The 26,453-nt window shown below is 44.4% G+C and overlaps 1 protein-coding gene across 9 annotated transcripts in view; it reads left to right on the top strand.

Annotated features, from left to right (window-relative positions):
- Window positions 1–26,453, top strand: part of ctif (CBP80/20-dependent translation initiation factor) — a 276,809-nt gene that overhangs the window by 176,011 nt on the left and 74,345 nt on the right. For all 9 annotated transcript variants that reach the window (XM_078552816.1, XM_078552814.1, XM_078552799.1 and 6 more), the window contains one exon: window positions 11,371–11,447. In XM_078552816.1, coding sequence (XP_078408942.1) covers window positions 11,371–11,447 — 77 coding nt within the window. The remainder of the gene's footprint in view (window positions 1–11,370; window positions 11,448–26,453) is intronic.

The following is a 26,453-nucleotide window of genomic DNA, read 5'->3' as shown; positions in this document are numbered from 1 at the left end:
TCCTGATGAGTGCAGTGTTGTGGAAGTCAGTTGTTTCAAAGAAAAAGAGCAGGAGAGTGAGCTTATTTGTTTTTGAGACTCAAATGCAACTCATTGGCAGTCATCCCTACCTCCTACAAGGGTTAAAGGAAGGCTGTTTGCTGAAGCAGTTCCTTCACAGTGACAATAGTGTTTCCTTAATAATGTATGTGCGTTACTGCAGTATCCTCTGTGTAGGAAATGGAGCTAATTATAGAGCTTTAGTCTGAAGACTAAGGGTCCGGAATCTCTGGAATTGAAATTAACATTTTTTTCCCTGGTTGTTTATGATCTATTCTGGGGTGTTTTCTTTCTTTCTTGCTCTCTCGTTGTCTCACAGATTCTCTCTAGCTCTAGATCTTACTCTTGGCTTTCTCCCTCTCATTCTCTTCTTCCCTTGGTTATTTACATTCTCTCCCCCTTTTTTCTCTCTCTCATCCCCAGCTTTTCCCTCTTGTTCTTCCTCATTTATTCTGTCTCACTCTTAGCTTGCCCCCTTTCACCTTTCTGTCCTCCAAATTCAGTGGAAAAAGAGGCAAAGCTACATGCAAAAGGTTTCCTTTTTTAAAAAAAAAATCAAAACTTCTCCATGCTGGGGCCTGTGAATAATCACAGCATCATGGAAATGCTTTTACCAGCTCCGTTTATCTGTGGTGCCAAGTCCCTCCTGCTGATCTGTCAATACTTGGTATGAGGGAGGACTTGACTGGATAGCCGCAGTGTTGGAATGCTGCAAATGGCAGGAAACCTGGCAAAGGCACTTTCCATCAACCGTATATAAGTTTTTTTTTAGGCACACCAATTGGGTGGACGTACTGTGACTCAGACGGTACTAGAGCTCTGAAAATAATGACGGAGTATGTCTCTAAGATGCTTTCCACTTTCGCCCACCCCAGGTCCACCAAGCTATTGATGGGAGAGCAGGTGGAAAACCTTCGTCTGGAAGGCTTATTAAATACTGAATAATAAATAGCCTATAAATCCTAGATTAATCTTTTCCCCCTTCTTAGGAGAGGGTTATCATATTTAACGTCCTTCAGTTGTCAGGCACAATTTTGCTTTCCTCAACACTTTGGAAAATATCTGTTTTTTCAGTGTTCTATTGATTCCATCAGTGTGCTGGAGACTGGAGAGTCACCAAAAGAACCATTTTGGAGTCTTTAAAAATAACATTACTAAATATCTAGATGAAGAAGCAGCCATCATTAAATTTCAGAAAGCAAGATTGTGCTTCAGATGGTGACAGATACAGCTGATGGAGTGAATATGGTGTACCTGCACATTCAAGGAAACGATTGAGAAGGTAACGCAAAAGAGACTTCCTGAGGGGACTGGTAGCAAATTGGGCTAAAATCTTCCTGGAAGGGAGGGTAGGAGATCAGGGCAGTTTCTCAGGAATACTTGGATGTTGCTCATGGTGTCAATCAGTGTTCTGTTCTGGGACTGTTCTTGTTCACTTTGTACATTAATGTGAACTTTACACCTCGAGATATTTACTCTTAGAGTGGTCTACAAATTTACACCTCGAGATATTTACTCTTAGAGTGGTCTACAAATGGTACTACAGCAGGAGGCATAGTAAAATAAATTCTGAGGACTAAAAGCTGCAAGAGTATATTAATAAGATAATGAAATGGATAAAAAAAGCAACAGATGGAATTCAATATCAGAACATACGAACAAAGAGCAGGAGTAGGTCAGTAAATGTTAAGTTGCACACTTTGGTTAAAAATAAAGTAAAAAATATACTTTTAATGGGGATAGATTAGATGATGTGGAAAAGTAAGAGAGATTTGGGGATTCAGATTTATAAGAGATTAAAAGCAGCACTTCAAGGGAGTAAGGTCATAAATACCTAATGACTGAGAGATGGAATTTATTTTTAATACGGAAGATTTTGTAGTTATAGACTGAGTTTAGTGACTGAATCAGAAAGTGTGTAATATTTAATAACTGGTTAGAAAGATGGTTGAATGAAAGGGGAAAATAGGAACAGCACAAATGAGATCAGTACAAGTACTGATGTGGAGAAAATGGATTTGTTGGATTAAACAGCCTGTTTTCCTGTTGTAATTTTCATGTGATTCTACGTACATCTTGCCTTGAGATCCTTGGATATGGACGGTCAGACCCCACTGATTTGTCTAAAGTTTTTCTAAATTATTTAGTCCATTTCCTATTGAATAGTAAGTCCATTAACTTGTGTAAACATATCTCTAATGATTCAACAAACCCAACATCCACCTGCTCTGAAAACAGGTACCTTATTTAATATCTGGACCATATCTATACTTCTCACTGCAAGCTTGCCTCCTTCAGTGAATTGGATCAGTCAGGCAGCAGTGAACAGGTGACAAGTGAAAAAATGGAAGAATTGTTGCAGGAATGGAAGATTGAGGGAGATGAGCTGTTCTGCAATTTTCAGAGCCTGGGAAAAAACAGATTTAAGAGTGTAATGATCTTCAATATGGTGAGGATGCAGGTAGGAAGAAGAGCATGTAGGATGGTGTATGTGGAAAATTTCTCTCAAAAAACTGTCTGGGGGAGTGGCAGTGGTCAGTTGTGGTGAATTGGAATGAGCTGAGCGCTAAATCCTGGATAGTCAGGCAATCGCTGAAATATAGGTTGTGCGTCCAAGTGTGTAGCTTGGATTAGCAATGTCTGTTATCTAGAAGCCAACATTGTGTAAACAGGAATAGATGGTAGGAAGTTGCTTGGCAGCGAAGATCACTGGGCTCCAATGTTGCAGCAAAGGTGCTGAGCTTGGATTATGCTATTGGCTCTCCTCTCCTAAGTCACGGACTTATCTAATTTCTCACTCGAGCAGCCATTCTTGATTGTGAGCTCTGACAATGAGTGTTTACAGGATGTTTGACTATGGAGGAGCATCACTGCTGAGCCTGATCCTGTGTTCGACCGATGTCTACGTACATGTCCCTTCAAGAAGGAACCATTAGATTACAGTAATCAGTAATGGTAACTTGTTTCCTTTTACTAGCCCAGGGCATTCAATATTTCCTTGTGTGGCTCGGTGTCAAATTTTGTGTGAAGCACTCTGAAATGCTTCACCACTTTAAAGGCACTATAAAAATACAAGTTGTTATTGTTGCATCCAATGTATTCAGGAGCGAGTGAACGTTTGCGTTTATTTTAGTATAGCAGTTCAATTCCTGCAAATGTATAATTCTACAGGAGTAGGGTGGAATTTTCCCTTTTCTCATCCCCCACCTGCACCCACCACCCCCGAAACCACCAGCCATGTTCCATGTTCATGTAATCCAAAGTAGCTAAATTATGGAGGCTTCAACCACAGCCCAAGCAACTTACCCACTGACACACCCTTTCAGCGACATTGATGTGCAGCCTGGGAGAAAATTAAGATGTTGAAATGCTTACAACCGAGTGAGGAATTTTACGACGTAACTGTTATGATGTTTCATTTTGTTTTAAAACATTCTAAGGAACGGCTAGGTGAATATATAAGGGAGAGAGGAATAGATAACATTAGAGTAAGCATGGTGAGTGGAGGCTCATGTGGAGAATAAACACAGGAATGAACCCGTTGAGTCAAATGGCCTGTTTCTGTGCTGTAATTTCAGCCTAATCCTATGGAAAAAGCTCAACCTAAATACAAAGTTATGACCTGGTAAGTGCAGCCCCATTGTAACACAGGAACGCACTACAAGCTTTAAAGGAACCTTCCAAGAAAGCTCATAATGCAGAGAACAAGGTGAAATTATTAACTTGGTAGCATTCGGAAGGAAATATTTTGCAGACATACTTCCTCTAATTGTTCAGCGCTGGTTCCGCAGCATGTGAATTGTCTCCATAGGGTTTTCTCTTGATATTAATGTGATCTAGGCTGCAGAATACAAGTCTGAAGAAGTTTGGGAATCGTGACCTTGTTTCCAAACAAATCAGGAGTGTCCGTTTTAATGCCGCTTTCTTTGCCAGTGCATACGAGCCCACTCGCATGTCAGGCAGGAGATGCCTTGCTTCCTGAAACAGTGGCTTAAGAACATAAGAAATAGGAGCAGGAATAGACCACGTGGCCCCTTGAGCCTGCAGGGCAGAGCTCCCTGTGAACCCAAGTAGAGATAGTGAATGCATGGCAGCAGAGTCAAAAAGCATGGAATGTTTGTGTGGTGAGCAGCGCCATGGACGGTGGGATCGTAGCTGATCTTCGACTGAGGGTGAAATCGTCCCAGATTTGCACTAAGTGTGGTAGCGGGTGGGAAAAAGGATGTTTTACTTGCTGGTCGCAATGGCGGCTTTTCATGCCGTATCGTCCCAATCCCACGTTATTAATCATGCATTCCTGGGAAACACGCCGTTTCACAGGCAGGCGGCCTCCAATTTGCCCGCCAAGCCATCACCTCGCTGCTTCCTCACGCTAGGTGCCATATTTAAAGTGCAGCTGCGCACACACCTCTCAGTGCTTCCAGCCCATGACTGCTGCACAGAAGACATGGCCCCAAAAGACAAGAAGACTGCAGCCCCTCAATTCAATAACGAATCCCTAGAACACCTTTTGGATGCCATGGAGGCCTGCCATGATGTCCTCTACCTCCATTCTGGGCGAAGGCCAACAAGCAAGGTCACCAATCCTGCATAGGAGGTGGTGGCAGCGGAGATCAGCACCAAAGCCTTGCAAAAGAGGACAACCATTCAATGCAGAAAGAAAATAAATAATCTCTGTTTCAGAAGGGTAAGTCACTCTGCTCATCACTCTAAATTTATGCACTCACAAACCCATCACACGTCCACAGGGATCTCTCACCTCAAGGGACAACAACACAACTCACACACATCCTCATATCTCCATCAGGCTCATACCCTCTTAAGCTCACATCCTCATCCCGTCCATGGCGCTGCTCATCACACAAACATTCCATGCTTTTTGACTCTGCTGCCATGCATTCACTATCTCTACTTTGGTTCACAGGGAGCTCTGCCCAGCGACTGACACCCTCAGCCAGCCAGTCCCTCAGCTCCATCCAGGTCCTCACCTCCAGCCAAGAAGACACCTCCTCCATTGAAGAGCTGGAAGTAAGTAGCCTGGAAGATCCATCACAGTGCTTGTCCACATCCTCTAGCAGTACAGAGATACACACATCTATGGGACCTAGAGCTAGAGCAGGATCAGGTTCACAATCTGGAGTTCACCACAACGACATGTGTCCGCAGCAGGAGGTGGCAGGTTCAGCTGAGCTCCCTGGCACTCAGAGGACTGATGGGGAAGCGGCATCTGCGAGGTCTGAGTCAGATGACAAACCTCTAGACTCAGGCTTCCAACTTTTCCTGGAGAATCAGCGGAAGGCAGGGGAACATCATGCAGAGCTGTTGGAAGCCCTCAGCAGAGTGGCACATGAGTCGGAGGAGTGCATCTGCCTGCTCTCTGATGAAGTGGTGCGCACTTGTGCACGTATGGAGGTCTCCATGGAAAGGATTGCAGACGCCATGGAGACCCTGGCCCAGCAGAACGTGGAGACGCCTCGCGAGAGCCATGGGTGAGTTCCTGCAGTGGCAACGCCAGAGGGAAACAGGGCACCTCAATGCTCCTCCAGGTGCTTTTTCCACTCAAAAAGTCAGGATGGAACCCTCAGGCACCCGGAGGGAGGAGAAGCAGCAGCTGGACACATGCAGGAATCACTGAGGCTGTCCTCTCCCTCCGAACCCCCTTTGCCTGCAACCCCCTCAACCTCGTTCTCTGTCACCGCAGAGGGAGCAGCTGGCCCACAAGAGGATGGCCTTCAAAGTCTTGGCTCTCCAGAGGACCCACACTAAAGTCATCAGAGGCAACAGAGCCAACCATTGCACAGGCTGTCGCCACCCCTGCTGCGGATATCAGGGCAGCACCTAGGAGAAATGGTAAGCCTAGAACAGTCAAGAAATTCTGATCACAAGTGGTTCCGTGAGTAAACACATTTTGTCACTTCATAATCCAGCCCAAGAGTGATTCTGGAGGGAGAAGTGTGGGGGGGCAGGGCCTTTCGGAGTCTGGTGCAAGCACCCTCCAACGCACACAGAGCCTTCCTCCATCACACCCATATCAATATTCCATGCATTTTCAATGCTGCCTGCTGTGGTTCTCTTTCAGTTGCCCATCTGAACTGACCTGTATCTCCACCCACCCATAGATCACACCCCTATACAGCACCTGTTCTGGTCCAACACGAGGCTCCACTCACTTTCAATTTTGCAAAATGCTACTGGTGAAGTACTTCTTGAGCTCCCTCATCCTTACCCCTCCCCCTGTTACCCATGTCCTTTCCCCCATCACTGTTGACCCCCGCCCCGGCATCACCCTTCACCTCCCCACCATCACCTACCAGCCAGAACCCTTTTCTTTCTGAGATGTCCAAGTGAACGTGCAATTCCTTACCTTCCTGAGAATCCCACCCCCATCCACAACCTCCTCCTTCCCACCCTCAAGGTCCATGTCTGCCTCCGAGTCCCCACCGACCACCCTCAGCGTCCCTTCTACCGATACCATCACACCGTCACCCTCCCACCCTACCAGCTCCCTCTGCCCTCTCTCATTCTCACCATTCCCTCCTATCACGCCCACCCTCATTTCGCTCCCCAGGAGGCAGTCATCGACTTCACAGACCTCTCCCTTGCATGTTCATCTGAACTTCCCCCCCCCCCACCTCCCCCCACCCCTTACTCCTTCCTCCCCCTGGACTACTCGCCCCCATGAGCTCCTTCCTCCCCTTGGATTCTTTCTCCTATGCGAACTTCTTCCACCCCGCAGACTCCTTCCTCCTCCTGGACTCCTTCCTCCCCACGAAGCCACTGATGTCCGGAAGCAGACCTTCAACCTTCCACCTTCTGCTGCGTTGCGGCAGAGCCACGTCCATATAAATCCACCGAGTGTGTGATGCACCTGGTCTTCCAAGGTCCAGTAGCTGTAGGGCTCCAACATCTTTTGCCCCTTGGATGCCCACGATGTGAGCAAGGTAGTATTGGTAAGTCCCAACTTCTGCACATCACACTTGTCAAGACATGTTCCGCACCGGCGTGTTTTCCCGCCAAGGTGGGCGGTAAATTTGACGTGGGGAGATGATTTAGGCGAGCAAGGCTCATAATGATATGCAGATGTATTAAAATGAAGTTCCCAACATGTGGCGGCGGGAAAGGTAGCTCACCGTTGATGGGCGGAGCGGGTGATCACAAACTGATTTCACCACATTGTGAAACCGATTTTTAGCCTTCCTGTCATATTGTCCGCTCACACCCGCCATGTCGTCCGACGCTAATGGGCATGGAAAATTCCACCCCTAGGCTTCACTTTCCAATCCAATTCCCGTATCCCTTCAGTAAAATAAAAGCCAAATACTGTGGATGCTAGAAATATGAAATAAAAGCAGAAAATCCTGGAAAAGCTCAGCAGGTCTTGCAGCATCTGTGGAGTGAGAAACAGAGGGCGGAATCGTCCTAGGTTTGCACTAAGTGTGGTAGCGGGCGGAAAAAAGGTTTCACCCGCCGGTTGCAATAGTGGCTTTTTTAAAATTCATTCATGGGTTGTGGGCTTCGCTGGCTGGGCCAGCATTTATTGCCCATCCCTAGTTGCCCTTGAGAAGGTGGTGGTGAGCTGCTGCCTTGAACCGCTGCAGTCCATGTGGTGTAGGTACACCCACAGTTCTGTTAGGAAGGGAGTTCCAGGATTTTGACCCAGCAACAGTGAAGGAACAGCGATATATTTCCAAATCAGGATGGTGAGTGAACTTCCAGGTGGTGGTGTTCCCATCTATCTGCTGCCCTTGTCCTTCTAGATGGTAGTGGTCGTGGGTTTGGAAGGTGCTGTCTAAGGAGCCTTGGTGAATTCCTGCAGTGCATCTTGTAGATGGTACTCATTGCTGCGACTGTGCATCGGTGGTGGAGGGAGTGAATGTTTGTGGATGTGGTGCCAATCAAGCGGACTGCTTTGTCCTAGATGGCGTCCAGCTTCTTGAGCTGCACTCATCCAGGCTAGTGGAGAATATTCCATCACACTCCTGACTTGTGCCTTGTAGATGGTGGACAGGCTTTGGGGAGTCAGGAGGCGAGTTACTCGTCGCAGGATTTCTAACCTCTGACCTGCTCTTCTAGCCACAGTAATTATATGGCTAGTTCGGTTCAGTTTCTGTATCGCCCCATGCTGTATCGCCACAAACCTGCCTCATTAGTCATGCATTCCTGGAAAACATACTGTTTTGATGACGGGCAGGCTCTCATTTGCCAGCCATGCCATCACCTCGATGCTGCCTCACGCCGAGCACCATATTTAAAGTGCAGCCGCACGTACACTTCTCGGTGCTTCCATCCCAGGACTGCTGCACAGAAGATATTTCCCTGAAAGGCAAGATGTCTGCAGCCCCCTGATTCAGTGACGCGTCGCTGGAACGTCTTTTGGATGTCGTGGAGGCCTGCTGTGATGTCCTCTACTCTTGCTCTGGCTGTAGGAGATCCAGCAATCTTACCTCTCCGGCTTGGTAAGTGATGGTAGTGGTGATCAGTGCCAATGCTCCACAAAGAGGTCAGCCATCCAATGCAGAAAGAGGATGAATGATATTATCCGTGCTGCCAGGGTAAGACAACCATCTCAGCACTCTAAACTCACACAATCACAAGCCCATCACACATTCACTGGCATCTCATTCACTGCCAGCTCAAGGGACATCACCACCCACTCTCTCACATACACCCTCCCATCTCCACCTGGCCCCATCTCCTCTGGTGACTGTCTGCTCAGCCCTCACCATCTTGAGGCCACTTGCACCAATCAGCTTGTGCCCCCACACACACCCTGGGTTACCCCCCTTCCCCAGCCCTCACCCTGCAGCCATTGAAAAGCCACCCCCGTCTTATGGCTGGTCTGGTAGGTAGCGACCTGCCTGTGAGCCACCCTAAAAGTGATGTGGTGCTGTCTGGGAAGCCTGGTGCTGATGAACGCAAGTGCTGTCTGAAGCAGGGTGGGCAAACAAACCTCAAAGTCTCGAGTGAAGTGCAAGTCTCCAGGTGCACATCGCTTATGTTCAGTTGTGAAACACGTGCTGGGGATGATGCCAAAGAGCTGGGCTTATAATGATATGCAAATGTATTACAATGAAGTTCCCTACATCCGACGGTGGGAAACATGGCCCGCCATTGACGGGCAGAGCGGACAATTGCAAACTGGTTTCATGATGTCATGAAACTGATTACTGGCCTTCTCGCCATATTGTCCTCTCACGCCGCCAAACTAGCCCGCCGCCAATGGGCACGGAAAATTCCACCCAGAGTTAACGTCTCAAGTCAGTATGATTTTTCCTCAGCTCTGAAGAAGAGTCATACGGACTTGAAGCGTTAACTCTTGTTTCTCTCTCCACAGGTGCTGCCAGACCTGAGTTTTTCCAGCATTTTCTGTTTTTATCCCATATTCCTTCATTCCCTTAGATTTCAAAAATGTGTATGCCCAACGACTGAGCATCTACAGTCTTCTGGAGTAGAGGATTCCAAAGAAAGGGAAATCAGTGCTTAACTTGTTCTTCTGGTTTTGAGGTTTGAGGCAGCATCAATTTAATGGATGAGGATCCAGAGCACAGAACTGCTTAGAATTTGACACTGAATTAGACGTTTCACGTACGCAAGCTATAGTGCAACTTAATGTGAGAATTGGCAAAATCACACTGATCTAGGACAATGGCCTTATGAGATTATGATTCTGTCATTTTATTTGCCCAGAGTGATGTCACTTTTTTCCAGTAATATTACAGGCTGCACAGAACTGTACTTCTTCCAGTAATGTATAAATATTTAAACTCACCATTGCTTTCTCCATTTAATATTTTTTTGTTGTGCAGTGGTGCACTTGTATGTTGTGTTTTTCTCTCTGAATACCATCATTCCATGTGTTTTAAAGGAGGTTTAATATGATCTGTACAGTACCGTGACCTGAGAGTATCACTGGAGCAGTGTGGAGGGAGCATTAACTTGTAGCTAACCCATACGGTATACAAACCTCTGGTACAGACATTGTGGGCCTTATGGCCTCCTCCTATGCCGTATCATTCTATGAACCCAGGAGTATTAATGGAAAAGTTTAAATGGAGCTTGAGTTTGCATTTAACCAGACTGTGCAATGGCTCAGAACAACTGATGTAGTGATGTAAAGAAATCTTTAATGAGCATCTAACCTGTGCTATACATGACCTGGCAGGATAGGATGAGTTACTCAGTGGAGTGGTGTAAAATTTGCCATATCTTACCTGTGAATATTGATTGGGCACAGTAAAAGGAGCTTTGCTCAGCATCTAACCTGTGCTGCACCTGACCTCTGAGCACTCAATGCTGACACTGGATGCCAAAAATGGAAATGCGTTCTCTTTCTCAGCACTGATATTTCAGCTTGTCAAAACCAGGTGGCCTGGTACATGCATCACAAAAATGTTAGTCTGCAGGTACAGCAAGCGATTAGGAAGGCAAATGGAATGTTATTGTTTATTGCAAGGGGAATGGAATATAAAAGCAGGGAAATTTGACTACAATAGTACAGGGGGTTGATGAGACCACATCTGGAATACTAAGTACAGTTTAGGTCTCCTTACTTAAGAAATGATATCATTGCATTAAAAGCAGTTCAGAGAAGGTTCTCGACTGATTCCTGGGATGAAGAGGTTATCGTATGAGAAAAGGCTGGGCCTGTATCCATTGGAATTTAGAAGAATGAGAGGTGATCTTATTGAAACATAGAAGATCCTGAGGGGAGTTGACAGAGTGAATGCTGAAAGGATGTTTCTGATTAAGAAAGAGACTAGAACTAGGGGACACAGTTTAAAAATGAAAGGCTTCCCATTTAAGATGGAGATGATTTTTTTTTCGGAGGGTCATGACCCTGTGCCACTGTCTTCCCCAGAGAGCAGTGGAGGCTGAGTCAATTAATATTTTTAAGGCTGCATTAGATACATTCTTGATGGACTTGGGAGAAAAAGGGTGCAGGGGGTAGACAGGAAAATAGAGTTGGGGCCACAATCAGGTCAGCCATGATCTTATCAAATGATGGAGCAGGCTCGAGGGGCCAAATGGCCTACTCCTCCTAATTTGTATGTACATATGTCTGTTGTTTGCTGACTGTACTGACCTAAGCCAGAGTGAGGGAGAAAACAAATTATTCTCATTGCTCCCCCGTGCCTAAAGTTGAAGGGTTGATATGTTGGTGTGGCTCTGGAGGGTTATTCAGTTACCTTTCACCCTAACCCAGTATGAGTCAGCATTTTCAGGAGAGAATAGAACATCTCTGTGTCAGGAGAAGCTAGCTTTCAGCCGGTTACAGTCTGTACTCACACTACACACACCCCTTTAACAAGCAACCTGTTTGGTTTCTTCCAGGTGTACCAGCCATTGTCTAATGAAGCTGAAATTGCACAGACTAAAAAGCTATTCAGGAGGCGACGGAATGACCGGAGGTGAGTCTTATGCTGCTGGCCGTCATGGCAACCTGTTCTTGGTTAGAAGCTCACTCAGCTTGTAGGTTTGACAGTTTTAGTCCCTCAGTTTTTTTTTAAAAAGCCCTTAAGTAGAACCAACTCCAAAAAAAAAGTCCTGTGTATTATCACGAGTCAAACTAAAAAGAATGTCAGCCTTTTATTGAACATCTGCTGATCCTGATTGGCGGATCAAATATTTTAAAGCGAGTTTGCTTTCACCACGAAAAGTATATTGTTCATGTTTTTTTTAATACCATTTTCATGATGACTTTTGTTTTGTGCTCAACAACGTAAAAGGTTTTGATGTAGGAGAATTGGGCACCATCCGTTTTAGGCAACTAGCAAGTCAAATATCCCAACAACGTTCCTAAGAACTGGGTTGAGACTTCTGAACCTAATTCACATAGGATCTGTGTGGCACGGTGAGGAGGCCCATGCTGCAGAAGCAGCTGAAGAGGAGAAGGAGAAAATGGAAGGAGTAGCAATCACCTTCTTCCAGTCATTCCCGCATCTGGTCCCTGTACAAGCTGGAGCTTTTATTTTGTAACTTACTTAATTATTTTCTTTCCCCTCCAGTAATCTTGCTGCAATGCACCATCACTGGTGGAGAGGGTAGCCTGTGCACCTGCCCCCAGGCCTCTTCCAATACTGGTCTGAAACCAGCAGCTGGAAGGTGAGTGAGGGTGTTCTTGGGGTGACTTCCTCTGATTTGTTCCTCCTCCTCTATTCCTCTATAGGAAGTGTGCCAGGCCTCCATGTTGTGCCTCCCCACAGGAGGTGAATGAACCCCCATACTACCCTACCCTACCGTCCCATAGTATGCTGTGCACCTCAGCGCACGTTTTTGTGGAGAATCTCAAGCCTTGCAGGCGGTAGGAAATGTTCCCCTTCTTCTTCCTTTATGCCCCCATCTCCTGATGATCTGATCTGAAATCCAGTCGCAGATCAATCAGTTCAGTGACCTGCTTAACTGTCAAACTTGCAAGAGGTGATGGTGCAGAATATTTGGATCTCTCTAACATGTTGAGACACTAACAGGTACAACTTTCAGAAAAAAAAACTTGCTTTGCATCACCTCTGTAGCTTGGAGCTGTTCAGTGCAACCTGTTACCTTTCCCTATCTTTCATCACACTTCAGCTTTCCCTTTGTCACATTAACCCAAGTTCAAATGTTGTGTAATCTGTATACTTCATTTATGATAGTGCTTTAGGAACTCTAGTGTCATTTTTGTTTGAATACATCAATCTGTAGAATCAGAGAATGGTTACAACAGAAGGAGGCCATTCTGCCTGTCATGTCCATGCAAGGTCCCTGCAAGAGCAACTCATCTTGTCCTCACTCCTCCGCCTTTTCCCTCTACCCCTGCAAATTTGTGATTCATTTTGAAAATGATTGCGGCATTTTCTTTGCTTCTGCCAGCAGTTTGCAGTGTGCAACTGTGATTTGTGGCTGCCAGCTGTGAAATAGATGAAAGGTGCTGAGCTATATTCCTTAGTTTTGATGAGGTTCAGCAGTGACATCAGCCCAGCACATCAACCTTTGCAAAATGGCTACCTACTGCTAACTGTGAGGGACCAACTTTGAAAAAGATCATTTTTCAGAGTTTTTTTTATTGAGGCGGTGCAGAGGGTTGAAGAAAGATACAAGCAGGCTGACCCAGAAGCTGTTGGAGATATTGTGGTGGGTGGAAGAGAATAAATACTTGGATGTTGAAAACATTCCCCCCATAGCAATCTTCTTCCTGTTACTTTGTGCAAATGCTTTTGCCCATTATTCCCAATTAGATGGTGGTGTCCTTTGTTTGTATTTCACCTGGGTTTTAGTAAGAAAGAACTTTAACTTAAAGTTTTAAGCAAAACAATGAGGTGACCGATTAGCAGATTCTGGACAAATACAATTAGAACCATAGAACCATCGAAAAGTTATGGTGCAGAAAGAAGCCATTCAGACCATTGTGTCTGTGCTGGCCAAAAAGAGAAAAAAGAAACTAGCCGCTCGTTTTAATCCCACTTTGCAGCACCTGGTCCGTAGCCTTGCAGGTTTCAGCACTTCACATGCAGATCCAGGTACCTTTTAAATGAGGTTGAGCTTTTCAGCCTCAACCACCAACTTCGGCAGTGAATTCCAGACACCCACCGCCCTCTGGGTGAAAAAGTTTTTTCTCATGTCCCCTCTAATCCTTCCACCAATCACCTTAAATCTATGCCCCCTGGTAATTGACCCCGCCCCACCCCCGCCAGCTATGGGAAGCAGGTAATTCCTCTCTACCATATCTAGGCCCCTCATAATTTTGTACGCCTCAATTAGGTGACCCCTTAGCTTCCCCTGTTCTAAGGAAAACAACCCTAGTCTATCCCATCTTTCCTCATTGCTGCAATTTTCAAGCCCTGGTAACATTCTTTTAAACCTCCTGTGCACTCTCTCCAGACAATTATGTCTTTCCTGTAATGTGGTGACCAGAACTGTAGACAAAATTCCAGCTGTGGCCTAACCAGCATTTTACCCAGTTCCATTATTACATCCCTGTTTTTGTATTCAATACCTCGCCCAATAAAGGAAAACATTCCATATGCTCTCTTGACCACCTTGTCCACCTGACCTGCCACCTTCAAGGGCCTATGGACATGCACTCCAAGGTCTCTCAGTTCCTGAACCTTTCTTAATAACTTCCCGTTTATTGAGTATTCCCTTGCTTTGTTTGCCCTCCCCAAATGTATTACCTCACACTTTTTGGGATTGAATTCCATTTTCCACTTCTCCGCCCACTCAACCAAACCATTGATAGCATTCTGGAGTCGACAGCTATCCTCTTCGCTATCAACTACACAGCCAATTTTTGTGTCATCTGCAAATTTCCCACTCATGCCTCGGACATTTAAGTCTAAATCATTAATATATACAACAAACAACAAGGGCCCCAACACTGAGCCCTGTGGCACACCACTGGAAACGGTTTTCCATTTGCAAAAACATCCATCGATCAATACCCTTTGTTTCCTGTTACAGAGCCAATTTTGGATCCAACCTGCCACCTTTTCCTGCGCCCCTTGAGATCTCACTTTCCTGATCAGTCTTCCATGAGGGACGTTGTCACATACCTTACTGAAATCCATGTAGACAACATCCACTGCACTACCTTGTTACTTCGTCAAAAATTCTATGAAGTTAGTAAGGCACGATCTTCCCCTAACAAAACCATGCTGAACATCCCTGATCAACCCTTGCCTTTCTAAGTGACAGTTCTGTCTCTCAGAATTGTTTCCAATAATTTGCCCATCACGGAAGTCAGGCTGACCAGCCTATAATTTTCTGGCCTATCCCTCACATCCTTTTTAAATATTGAGTTATCAGGCATTTGCAAAAAGGAACAATTGACAGGGAATAAGGAAGTACAAGTTTAGTTAATTTATTTAAAGATTTGTGTAACTTGTTCAGGCTATAAGTCATTCAAACTAGTAATCATCATCCCTGGTGAGTTATCTTTGCATGTATTTTATCTGCTTGCTTATAATTTGGTTTATTTTTAAATGCACATTCGATGCTAAAGGTTCTGCCTCAGAACCAAGAGAATGAGTTTGCATGCTCTCCTGTTAAAAATCCAAAAGGTCAATTGTATACACTTCTGTGTTGATAAGGATCCATGGATGGTACCTATTGTTTTATTGGTATTTAAGGGTTTCATTGTCCTTGAGATAAGTCAAGATGGTGAGTGGCTTGGACGAGAACTTCCAAGTGGTGGTGTTCCCCTCCAAGTCACTCACCATCCTGACTTGGAAATATATCACTGCTCCTTCACTGTCGCTGGGTAGAAATCCTGGAACCCCCTCCCTAACAGCACTGTGGGTGTACCTACACCACAGGGACTGCAGCGGTTCAAGAAGGCAGCTCACCACCACCTTCTCAAGGGTAATAAGGGATGGGTAATAAATGCTGGCCTAGCCAGCGACACCCACATCCCATAAAGGAATATAAAAAATAAAGATAAGCAATGAAGATAATTCAGCCTATCAGCATTTTCAGGTTTTTGGAAAGGTTAACAAGATTGGCCATGGTTTCTTTAGAAGAGAAATGTCAAGGTTACCACTAAAGATTCAAGGTTATGAAGGAATTAAAAATTGTTGACTATGATGAAGTGTTCAAATACAAGGAGAACAAGTTAAAAATAATGAAGTTAAGAGTAAGGAGTAAATTCCTGCAAAGCTTGTTTTTTATCCGATAGCTGAGAGTTGTAGAATAAGTTACCAGGAAAGCCACTATAATATGAGAATTCAAGTGGCAAATAGATATGCTTCTAGAGAGGGTAGGGATTGCGGAATATATCAAGAAGATCTATCATAGAAGTCTCTCAGTAAAAAAGATTGACATTTCCAGTTCTGAAAATTTTTTATTGCAACTAAGTAAATGGGTAAAGGAGCAGAGATGTTTCATGTGCTCACCTGATCGTGTGTTTCAAGGAGTTTAAGCTTGGTTCTTTGTCATCCATTCACTGCTTTTGAATTATTGTAGTTAGTGGCACTAAAATTCTGGAATGGGGAGATGAGTTTTGGCTGCAGCACAAGCAGCATTATTTCATGATTAACGCTGCTGCCACCTGTGCAATAGGCCAGGCTGTTTGCAACTGTCTCTGTGAATCTGGCCCAGAATATATTGCAAAGAAACAAATATTTCTCCACTGCTCCAGATGGCATAACCTTTTTTTCCTTTCAATGTCTTAAGGCTAGGTGAACTACTAACTTCTCGAACCATCAGTTGTATCCATTCTTTTTGAGAACCTATGCAGCATTGTGAAGTAAGCTGAAAAAGGATTAATGAGGTTTCAAATTCTGATAAGATAATCATATACACCCGTTTACTCTAATGGCTGCTTGAATGTGCACAAGGCATCATAGGGATTACTTTCTGTACCTTGAGTCTGGTGCTTCGGACAGCAATTTATCCCATGATGTGTGTCAGCTGGTATCATCACTTGAAATATTTGATGGTATTGTTGACGGCCTTTCTGTAATTGGTCAATTTTGGGAATGGATTAGGGCATTGCCAACCAAGATTTGTCTCAGTACTTGCCCTCAAGCCAAAATGTATTAAAGTGCATCATAATGCCCAAGGTAAGTAATTACTTAGCTTATTTGGCATATGTACAGTGCTATTTATGACCCCTATAAAATACCAAACAATGGGTAATAATGCAGTTTTTGTAAATTCATTGCAGATTGTTTATCTTGTGTAAATAGTCAGTTTTCTCTATTTGTCACAATTAGGCAGGGCGTGTTGAAGCTGAACTGACAGCTCTAGCTAGTTGATGTGATCAGCAATGACTGCTCTACTCAACAGCTGAATGAGTGGCAACAAACCATTCCAGCCCATCAACCCAAAGATTAAGAATTCTGACAGGTTGAAAAGGGTAACAGCAGAACGCGAGAAAATATGGCTAGACAACATCACGTTTGGATTTTAAAAGTCAGTACTGTAGAAAATGAAGACTGAAGGACTGAAATGGAAACATAAGATGCTGGAAATGCTCAGCAGGCCAGGCAGTATCTACAGAGAGAAACAGAGTTAAAGGGCTGGATTTTCATCTTTGAGGCGTGTAGTGGGAGTCGGGAAATTTCCCGGCTTGGTGCACCCGCCTTGGGAGAAAGTGCCCGCAAAGACGGGTTTTTTGTCCCAGGGTTGGGGTGGGGGGCAGGTGCTAACAAATGTCAGGCCCACCGCCCCTGAAAGAGTTTGGAGGCAGCCACAGGGGCTGCCGGGTGCCATGGCAGGCTTGCCTCGGTGCTTTGTGTCCCAGTTATAATAAAAACAGTAAGGCCCTCTAGTCCTCAACCCCACACACTCCCCAAGCCGCCTCATGGCCCCTCATACACTCCATGCCACTTCACGCAGCACCCCCCCATCCACCCCACATGGCCCCTTATACACCCCCATGCCAAGCAATGGCACTTCCATTCACTCACTATGCATTCTGTATTGAACCAATGAACCTGATAATGACAATAGGATGTGGTAAATAAGCTGAAAACCCAGGCACCCAGTACAGTTCTGAAACAGCTGCATCTGAGGGAAAACATTGTTTGAATGACATCTCTGGTTCTTTGATCTATTCTGTCAATTTCACGGTGTTTATTTACACAAGTTAAAGGGTTCCAATTGCTTGCAGTTTCTGCTATTATTACTTTAAAGAAGTCTGGATGATTGACACTTTTATTGGGCTAATTAAAAGCAGTGTTTGTGAATGACTTTTTTTAAAAGCTTTTTAAAGACTCCCTACTGTCATTATGGATCATTGGTTCTATACAAAGTGTATAGTGGGTGAATGGCCATGGAAGTGCCATAGCTTGGCATGGTGAGTATGAGGGGCCATGGGGTGTGTGTGGAGCAGGCATAGCTTGGCATGGGGGACATGGGTAAGACATTTGAACTTATCTTTATAAAGGTCCTCTCATGCAGACTTGGCACACACCTCTGAGGTGCCATGAACACAAGACGTTTTGAAAAACTGGCCTGACTCCATGAAAATTGCGGAGGACTAGGACATCCTACTCCCGCAATGGAGCAGACCAGGTCAGGAATGTAGGGTGTGGGCTCGCAACCTGAATCAGCCCACCCCCTTAAAAGGCACTCCTGAAAATCAGAAATCCTGGGAATGGGGTCAGAATCCTGGAATCGGGTCCAGGCCACCATTTTCACCCCTCTGCAGAGTCTCCCCGACTCTATGAAAATCTAGCCCAATGTTTCCAGTCAATGACCCTTTTTCTAGCATCTGCAATATTTTTGCTTTTGCAAGACTGAAGGGCTAATGAGTGCCACTGTTTTAAGAACGTAGTCAACTAGAACAAGAGACACTATCAAGTTCAGCACATTGAGGATGTAGGGAGGGAGTGGGAAGAGATCATGTCAGATTTGGTGTTTGGAGGAACAAGAGAAGAAGGTTCAGAGAAGCGGTGATCGGAAACCTGCCAATTAAAAAAGCAAAAATGGTTGCCGTTGAGAGGGAGTTAGAAGTCTGAAGGAACAAAAAATCATCCATCAGGCCATAATTACTATTGTACAGGAATTCCACAACAATTAACATTTATACAACACCTTGAATGTATTAGTTCCAGTGCACTTTACCGGAGCATTATGAGAAAAAAAATTGGCATTGAGCCACAAGGAGAACCATAGAATAGCGGAACAAAAGCTTGGTAAAAGAAGTAAGTTTTAAGGAGGATAGAAAGTTAGAGAGGTTTAGGGAAGGAATTTCCAGAACTTAGGGTGTAGACACAGCTGAATGTACGTCCATCAATTGTGGAACAAAGGAAATTGGGGATGAATAAGGAGCAGAATTGGAGAAACACAGAAATCTCTTAGGGTTGTAAGGGTGGATGAAGTTAGAGATATGGAGGGTGAGGCCCTGGAGGAATTTTCACACAGGAGGAGAATTTTAAACTTGAGGCATTGCAGGACCAATGTAGCAGAGTGAACACAGGTGATGAGTTTGGTGTGAGTTATAATATGGACAGCAGAATTTGAGTGAACGGGATGAAATCTTGGGTTTCTTAAATGGGTGAAGCAGTGTGAGGAGCGAGGGCTAGAATGACTAGCAAGTTGTAAAATAACTGGGAAAAAGTCCTAGAGAACCAAGGCAAGCCTTCAAACCAGACAGTTTTGGCACTCACCCCCCACCGTGGCTGCCTACGCTTTGCTTCAGAGGTCAGCAGGCCTGACCCCAACCTGCATCTGCCCCTACCCTGTCCCCCCGAGCGAAAATGGTGCACCTTGGCATCTTTTTGCCCCAAGGCAGGTCTGCGAGTCAGGAAATTTCCTGACTCGATCTACCCTCCTTGGTAGCCAAAATCTGTCCCTTTGTGCTAGGGAGCACTTGAACATGACTGTGAAGAAGAGTTCACTTAGAACAGTAAGAATCTGAAATGACTTTGGGTGCCAAGGTGTAGAAAAGGGGGTCACTTAAGATAGGTCTGAATCTTACCCTAACCAGTTAGAAATTAGGTGGGCAAGATGCCAGGTATTCTTCCCACCCACATCACCCATGGATTCCACAGACCGCAGTTGTAACCTATTTTTCTGAGCAGGTGGAAGAGCTACCCCAACCATGGGCTACTCATGGCTTGTCATCTTGCCAACCAACCTCATGCCCAAATCTCTGTTGTCATCTGCCAGACAGCGGCCATTTTGTGCAGACAGCTGCCTGAAGGTTTGATAGCACTGTCTGATGTGCAACATATCCAGAGGCTGCCAGAGACATTTTTTGTCAACTTCAGCACAGCATGCAGATGAGGCCTGGGAGTTAAAATCACCTTGACCTACAACAAGGATATTTAAATAGTGACTTCAAAGGAAAATATCGTATATAATATAGTAAACTGTGCCATGGCACTTAACAGGAGTATTATCAAACAAAATTTCACACAGAGCCACTTGAGGTTATTTTTAGCTGTCACTGCACTATATTCACGAAAAATACCTGGTGCAATGCTGTCATCCACAAGACTAATCATGTGCCAGATGCATCTCCAGAGCGTTCAACAATAATTTCAAACAGAATATATTTGTATTTTGGATATGAAAGCTGGCATGAGATTTTGATGCAATGTGTTGTGTTCCGATAAGTTATTTCCAATACTTGAAGCTCATGGTTATGAACAGAGTCCTAGATCTAAAATTATTTTAATTGGTGAAAACAATGAGAAGTTAAAAAAAAAATAGATGAATGAATGACGTAGCTGCAGCTGAATAATTAAACTTGAACCGTAAACACAGAAGTAAATGAATAGATTATAAAATAGCGAGGCTCAAAGTTAGAATGATTTCTCCCTAGAAGTTGCAGAAATGAGTAATATTGCTGCAAAAAGAGACTTTTTATGTCAAAGCTTTTCATCTTGCACTCATCAGGACAATTTGCAAGAATACCAAATGCAAAGGGAACAACAATTTATGCTACATGAGGAGAGTGCTGATTGGCTGCCACATGGACTCTAATTGGTATAGGTGTTGCAATGGAGAATACACCAGTTGATGGTGACTGACGTTAACTGCAAAGCAATGCTTGGAAATTAAACCAGGCAGCTCGACTCTGATTGGTCTGAGGTATGAACAAGCGAATGGCTGTCACTTATTTTGTTTAGCTGAAGCAGGCACAATGTGTGTACATGTTCTTCCTGTTTGCAAAGAACAGGACCCTGTGTATTAATATGTGTAGCTTCTAGTACACACACAAATGCACCACACTGTGAATTTGACTAACAATCTCAAATTGGTTGTCAGCATAATTCTTAGCATGTTGAGGATTATTTAGCTTATGTTGTCTAATCGTGGAATCACACCAATAACTCTTTTCAGCAATATTCAAGTTCTGTACTACCAAACAACAATTTAAATAAGTAATATATTCTTGGTTAAAGCAGTTAACTCTAACAATTAATACTTGGAAGAGCTGTGTGAACTCTGATCTGATTAAGTGCCTTGGGACATTTAGATCACATCTTTAGCGTAGTTAAATGAAAGTTTTTATTGGTGATGGTTAAGAACAGAATTGAGGATTTGAAGCATAAAAACAAATGGAGGCAGAGAGAGTATGTGAACTTTGATAGTCCCAGAGCTGCTGAAACAGTGAAGACAATATAGGAGGAATTTAATGCAACCTGCCAAAGTGGGTTTCATGGCAGGGAGGGGCATTGAATCGGAAGAGAGAGAAGGCGAGTAGGAATCCTGACGGTGAAAACTGATAGCTGAATTAAATGGGTGGCAGAAAGGCAGTGAGCCTGCATCAGCATGGCAGGAAACCAATTTAGCTGGTTAAGAACAAAAACAAAAATACCTGGAAAAACTCAGCAGGTCTGACAGCATCTGCGGAGAGGGATGCAGTTGACGTTTCAAGTCCATATGACCCTTCATCAGAACCAGTTCTGATGAAGGGTCATACAGACTCAAAACGTCAACTGTATCCCTCTCCGCAGAAGCTGTCAGACCTGCTGAGTTTTTCCAGATATTTTTGTTTTTGTTCTAGATTTCCAGCTTCTGCAGTATTTTGCTTTTAGCTGGTTAAGAAGGCTGTTAACACTCATTTGCATGCTGCTGAACAGTATTACACATACCTTTTGGGATTATTCGGATGGGGAGTGTGGATCATGGGCCATCAGATCCTTGACGAATGAAAGCTGGCGGTGTTGAAGTAGGGAGGTGGAAGGCCAGCCATTTTGTTGCTGCCTTCCACAAGAGGACAGAAGGAGTTTGCAAAGTTGCAGTCTGAGAGCCACAGCAAAGAGGGGGAGGGCCTGATGGTACAGCCTGAGGGACACTGATCAAAGGGGAAGGGGTCTGATAAAAAACGGACTGAGGGACACAGGTCAGAAGGTTTGATAGCACTGTCTGATGTGCAACATATCCAGAGGCTGCCAGAGACATTTTTTGTCAACTTCAGCACAGCATGACTTCTTTGACAATGGACCCTGGGTTATGAGAAATATATGATAGCACAAAACTGATGCAAGAGCAGCACAACTTTGCATTATAGAATATAATCACCCCTATCATTTTTTTATTAAATGTAATCTTACAGCACCCTGGTATGGAACAAGGTTAATCCTGTTCCTTTTACTGTGAACAGTAAAATTCAGCCTTCGTTATTTTTCAGTGGAGATCACAGTGTTGGATGTGTGAGCGGAGCAGCACCAAGCCTGCAGGCACCAAAGGCACCATTATCAGTGAGAGCAGCTAGAGGGCCCGACCTTGCCACATAATTGGACGGGCCTTGTGTGTCACTTTCCCTAATTGGCCAGCCACCATGTGATGCAGTAGGTTGGCCCCTTCCCCATTCTGAAATCCCATCGACTTCCATTTTCTGGGCTAAGTTCTGCCCAACAAGTCAAGAATTGTTAGGGTCAGGATGTGGGTGTTGTAGTGGATTAGATACTGGCCTTTCGTTTCTCACACCTGGATTAGAATCCAGGAGGAAAATCATTTTTTCATGCTGGTTGTAAGGACTCCATTTGAAATGGATATCAAGAAATCAGATATTGGGATTGCGGTAAGATGAATAATATAAGGTTAGGTAAACATGTTGTATGTTGAATGAAGAGCATAAATTTGATAATTTGGTAAATTTGGCAGTCTGTAAATGTACAGTCAGTGTTTATAAACTCTAGCTGTTATAACCTTGTAAAGCAACGGCTTTGTTCCAAAGTAAAATTGTTGTTGGGGTGTCCTCTAATGACAAGTATTCCAGGTGAACCAAAAGAGTGGGTGAATTCTTGTAAGCAATGCTGTCTATCCCAATGTTCCAACTGAAAAGATGCACAAAGAGGACCTTCACCCAGGACTCTAAATAAGTAATATTATAGCATGGCAATGCAGTACGTTGGAACATTAGTGTACAATGTGAGAATGTGGTGCGATGTGAGCCCAGTCCCTTTACTTCACCCAAATCCAGATCTTTGCTACAGTGTTCTGGGGATTTATACCAACTGCTTCCCATAGAAAAAGAAATGATAAATGAAAAGAAGATGAACTGTCCAGCATTAAGATAGCCCTGGGAATAAGTTTAAGATTACCAAGAAGGCACTGGGACAAAGACTTTTTTATTATTCACTATTCACATATTATTCACTTCATTATTCACCATTTTCTTTATTCTGCTCATTTCTTCTCACATCTATTGCCACATCGCTTGAAAACAGAAAATTGCTTGATTACCATGATCTGCATGTATTACACTGTTACATTTTAATAGCATTCTACTGGGTTCTTCATCTTGATATTTTTCTTTTGTACAGCAGTTTATGTTTGTATATGATTTGTTTTTTTTTATTTGGAGGACGGCGAAACCAAAATGTAAGGAAACCTAAAGCATCATCGCATTCAATAAATATTCAGAGGAAAGCTGAGCTGATGTCAAGTGAGGACTGAGTTTGTTTGTGAGCAGCTCAGTGGAGCTGCACATTGGTATAATAGGCCATGCAGTAGGTGGCCCATGATTTTACATGCAGCAAGTTCTCCATTTCAGAAGGACTTTTTTTGGGGTGAAAAGGATCAGAAGCACTTCTCTTCAAGGAAAAAAAAATTGGAAGAGTTATCAACAGCTTTGATTTCTGTCACAAACCTTGCAGCAGCTGGCTAGAGTTGGTAAAGTACTGAGAGCAGGGCCTTTGCTTTTCCTTTTTATGTGTTCTTGGCAACATTGAGAGATGAAGTGCAAGACTTGGGGGAAAGAAAAGTTTAAAAACTGAGGTCCAAACAGAAAGATACCCTCCAACCAGGGTTGAAAGTGATGACCTAGGTTCTGTTCACAGCTAAATTTTCTGTAAGCTCCTGCATCAGAGTTTAATGATTAGCAAAGTCCCTTCAGATAAGTACCAAAGATATTTACAGTGTTGAAGCAGGCCATCGTGTCTGTGCTGCTCCCTTGCTGCATCTTTGCTGCATCAATCCTAAGCTAAGTATAGAGCCCTGTTTCCTCCCCATTGCCCTGAGTCTTTCTCTGTTTCTAATAATTATCCAGTTTTCTCTTAATATGGGTAGTGGTAAAATATTTCTTTTAAGCTTTCCCCTCACTCTTTGTGACAATTCTAAGTTGATAACCCTATGTCGATCGCTTCTCAAAGAATATTTATTCCCTATCCACTTTATCAAAAACCTTCATAACATAAAAATAAAATTGCATTAAACCTCCACTTTGCCTTCTCTGTCCCAATAATCCTAGGATCTCCATTCTCTTCATCTTACTTCCTCATTCTGGAGAATCCATGCTAGATATTAAATAGAATTACATAACATGTGAAGCACAGAAAAAGGTTACTCAATCCAACTGGTCTATATCCATTTTTTTTCTCCATGAGCTTCTTCCTTTACTTTCCTACCTGCTGTGTAGCCTTCAATACTTTGCTCCATTGTGCACATATTAAAGGCCGGATTTTCCCGTCCCTGATTGGGATGGAATAGGGCCGGGAAAGTAAAAGAAATGGTGGCAACATCACGGGACCAGAAGCCCTGCTTCCATTTCTGATTTTCCTGAGAGTGGGGCAGAGCACGGGCCTTGGAGCTCGCCTGCACCTATTACGAGGCCAGTTAAATTCCTTGTGGGCTTGTTAAAAGCCCGTCGCCCGCAACCTTTTGAAATTTTTTGGAGGGGGCTGGTGTACAGCTGCTGCCTGCCAAACCAGCTGCATATGGTGAGGACCATGTCTGGGGCAAGCCATGGTGGCAGGAAGAGTTTTAAAAAGTAATTAAAATTGCTTTTCAAAGTTTAAAGGGCTTATCCCTTTGAAGTAAAAGTTGCAGCAGCTCATCACAGGTCAGGAAGGAGCCAGCATTAAGAGCTTTGCCAGTTCAGAGGGTTGTCACCCTCCTGGCATTGCATGAACATTGGAGCAGTGGGCAAAGTTATTTAGACCCCATTTGAGCACCGAGTAGGTGCAGCTGGAAATAGGTGCTGCACCCTCAGATAGCGAGGCCTTTGGAGATTAGGAACACCAGCCTGTAAAGGAAGGGCAGAGCACCAGGCATCAGGAGGCTAGAGGAGAGGGATAAGGGATACAAAGAAGGAGATACTACCAGTGCACAGGATCCAAAGGCAGAGACAAAGAGACCTGTAAATGATGTGAGAATCAGTGCCGAAGGAGACTACAACTCTCTAGGCAGATAGTCACAGATATCTGTACCCTCATTAGTGGGGAGCTCTGCGGAACCTCACAGATGACTGTACACCAGTGCCTCACCTATGTGACAGATGCCTTCTTTATCGATGCTGGACAACAAATCAAGACCGCAACTGATAGGGAAGCATAGAAGCACTAGGTCTGGTGCCTGGTGTGGTCAGGTGGTGCCTGGCAAGGGTCTGAGTCATTGTGGCAGTCTGCTGCACTCTCTATAATATGGCCCTCCAGAGATATGTGAACCTTGAGGGCAGTGAGGCTCTGGAAGGGGACAGCTCATCAGGGGAGGAGTAGGAGGTAAGAGAGGAGAAGAAGGTAAGAGAGGAGGAGGAATTGGAGGCAGAGGGAGATGATGCTGAACGAAGAGGTGCCCCTGCTGCATGATGAGGTGGCATCCTCCTGTCACCCTCCTCACCCTCATGGGTGCCAGGCCTCCAGATCCCCTGCGCCATCTCAGGTCCCTGTGGTGCAGTGATAGTCTTGGCGTAAGCTCTGTCCATCAGTCTCACTGATGGCTGCCTTGGGTGTTTGAAACCCACTTCCGCTCTTGCCCCCACTAACTTTAATTAGACAGATACCCATTTCCATATCAATTAAGGGCACACCCCCACAAAAATACGATACTCAGTCAGTTTCCCAGCGGAGACATGTTTCTGATACAAAAACAGCCCCTCCTCCTGTTTCTCATCTCCAAGGGGAAATTCCAGCCTCCAGTTTTTCCTAAAATGCATCAGTTTGAGCTGAACTCCTGAGGTGAACGGAGAGTGACCGTCCTTGACATCAAGGCCGCATTTGACCGAGTGTGGCATCAAGGAGCCCTAGCCCTCCATGTTCCACATGTTCATGAGAAAAAAACACTCATTCAGAAATCTGCTTTGAAAAGAACTGCTGTTCTTACATCCTTACAAACGTATCAAAGAGCAGCAGTTCTTTTTAAAAAGCAGATGCATCCCATTCCCATTCCACCCTGCCTCACCGCAACCCAAAATTACTCTACAATTTCTTCCCCTCCTTTCTTTTCCCAACACACGTCAGACTTTCCTTTCCAGGGTATTTCCTTTTCCTAGCCTTATATCTGAAATGCATCACTTCACAGTTTTCCTACAATAATTGGCATCTTCCACCTATCTACTCATTCTATTAGCTCTAAATATGCCTTCCTACAGTCTTTCTGATTTGCCATGACCTACCCCTAACCCCATTCGCCCAGCTTCTTGGATTTGGTACGGTTAGGAAATTTTAATATTGCTCCTTCATTTCCTGAATCTAGCTGAATTAAGTGCATATAAATCATTTCCCTGAAGCCAAAATGGTCATCATCACTCTCAAAATGCC

Source organism: Cetorhinus maximus, chromosome 1, assembly GCF_964194155.1.
Source record: "Cetorhinus maximus chromosome 1, sCetMax3.hap1.1, whole genome shotgun sequence".
Taxonomy (NCBI): domain Eukaryota; kingdom Metazoa; phylum Chordata; class Chondrichthyes; order Lamniformes; family Cetorhinidae; genus Cetorhinus; species Cetorhinus maximus.
Note: the sequence above shows the minus strand (reverse complement) of the source record. Positions and strands in the feature narration are given on the sequence as shown.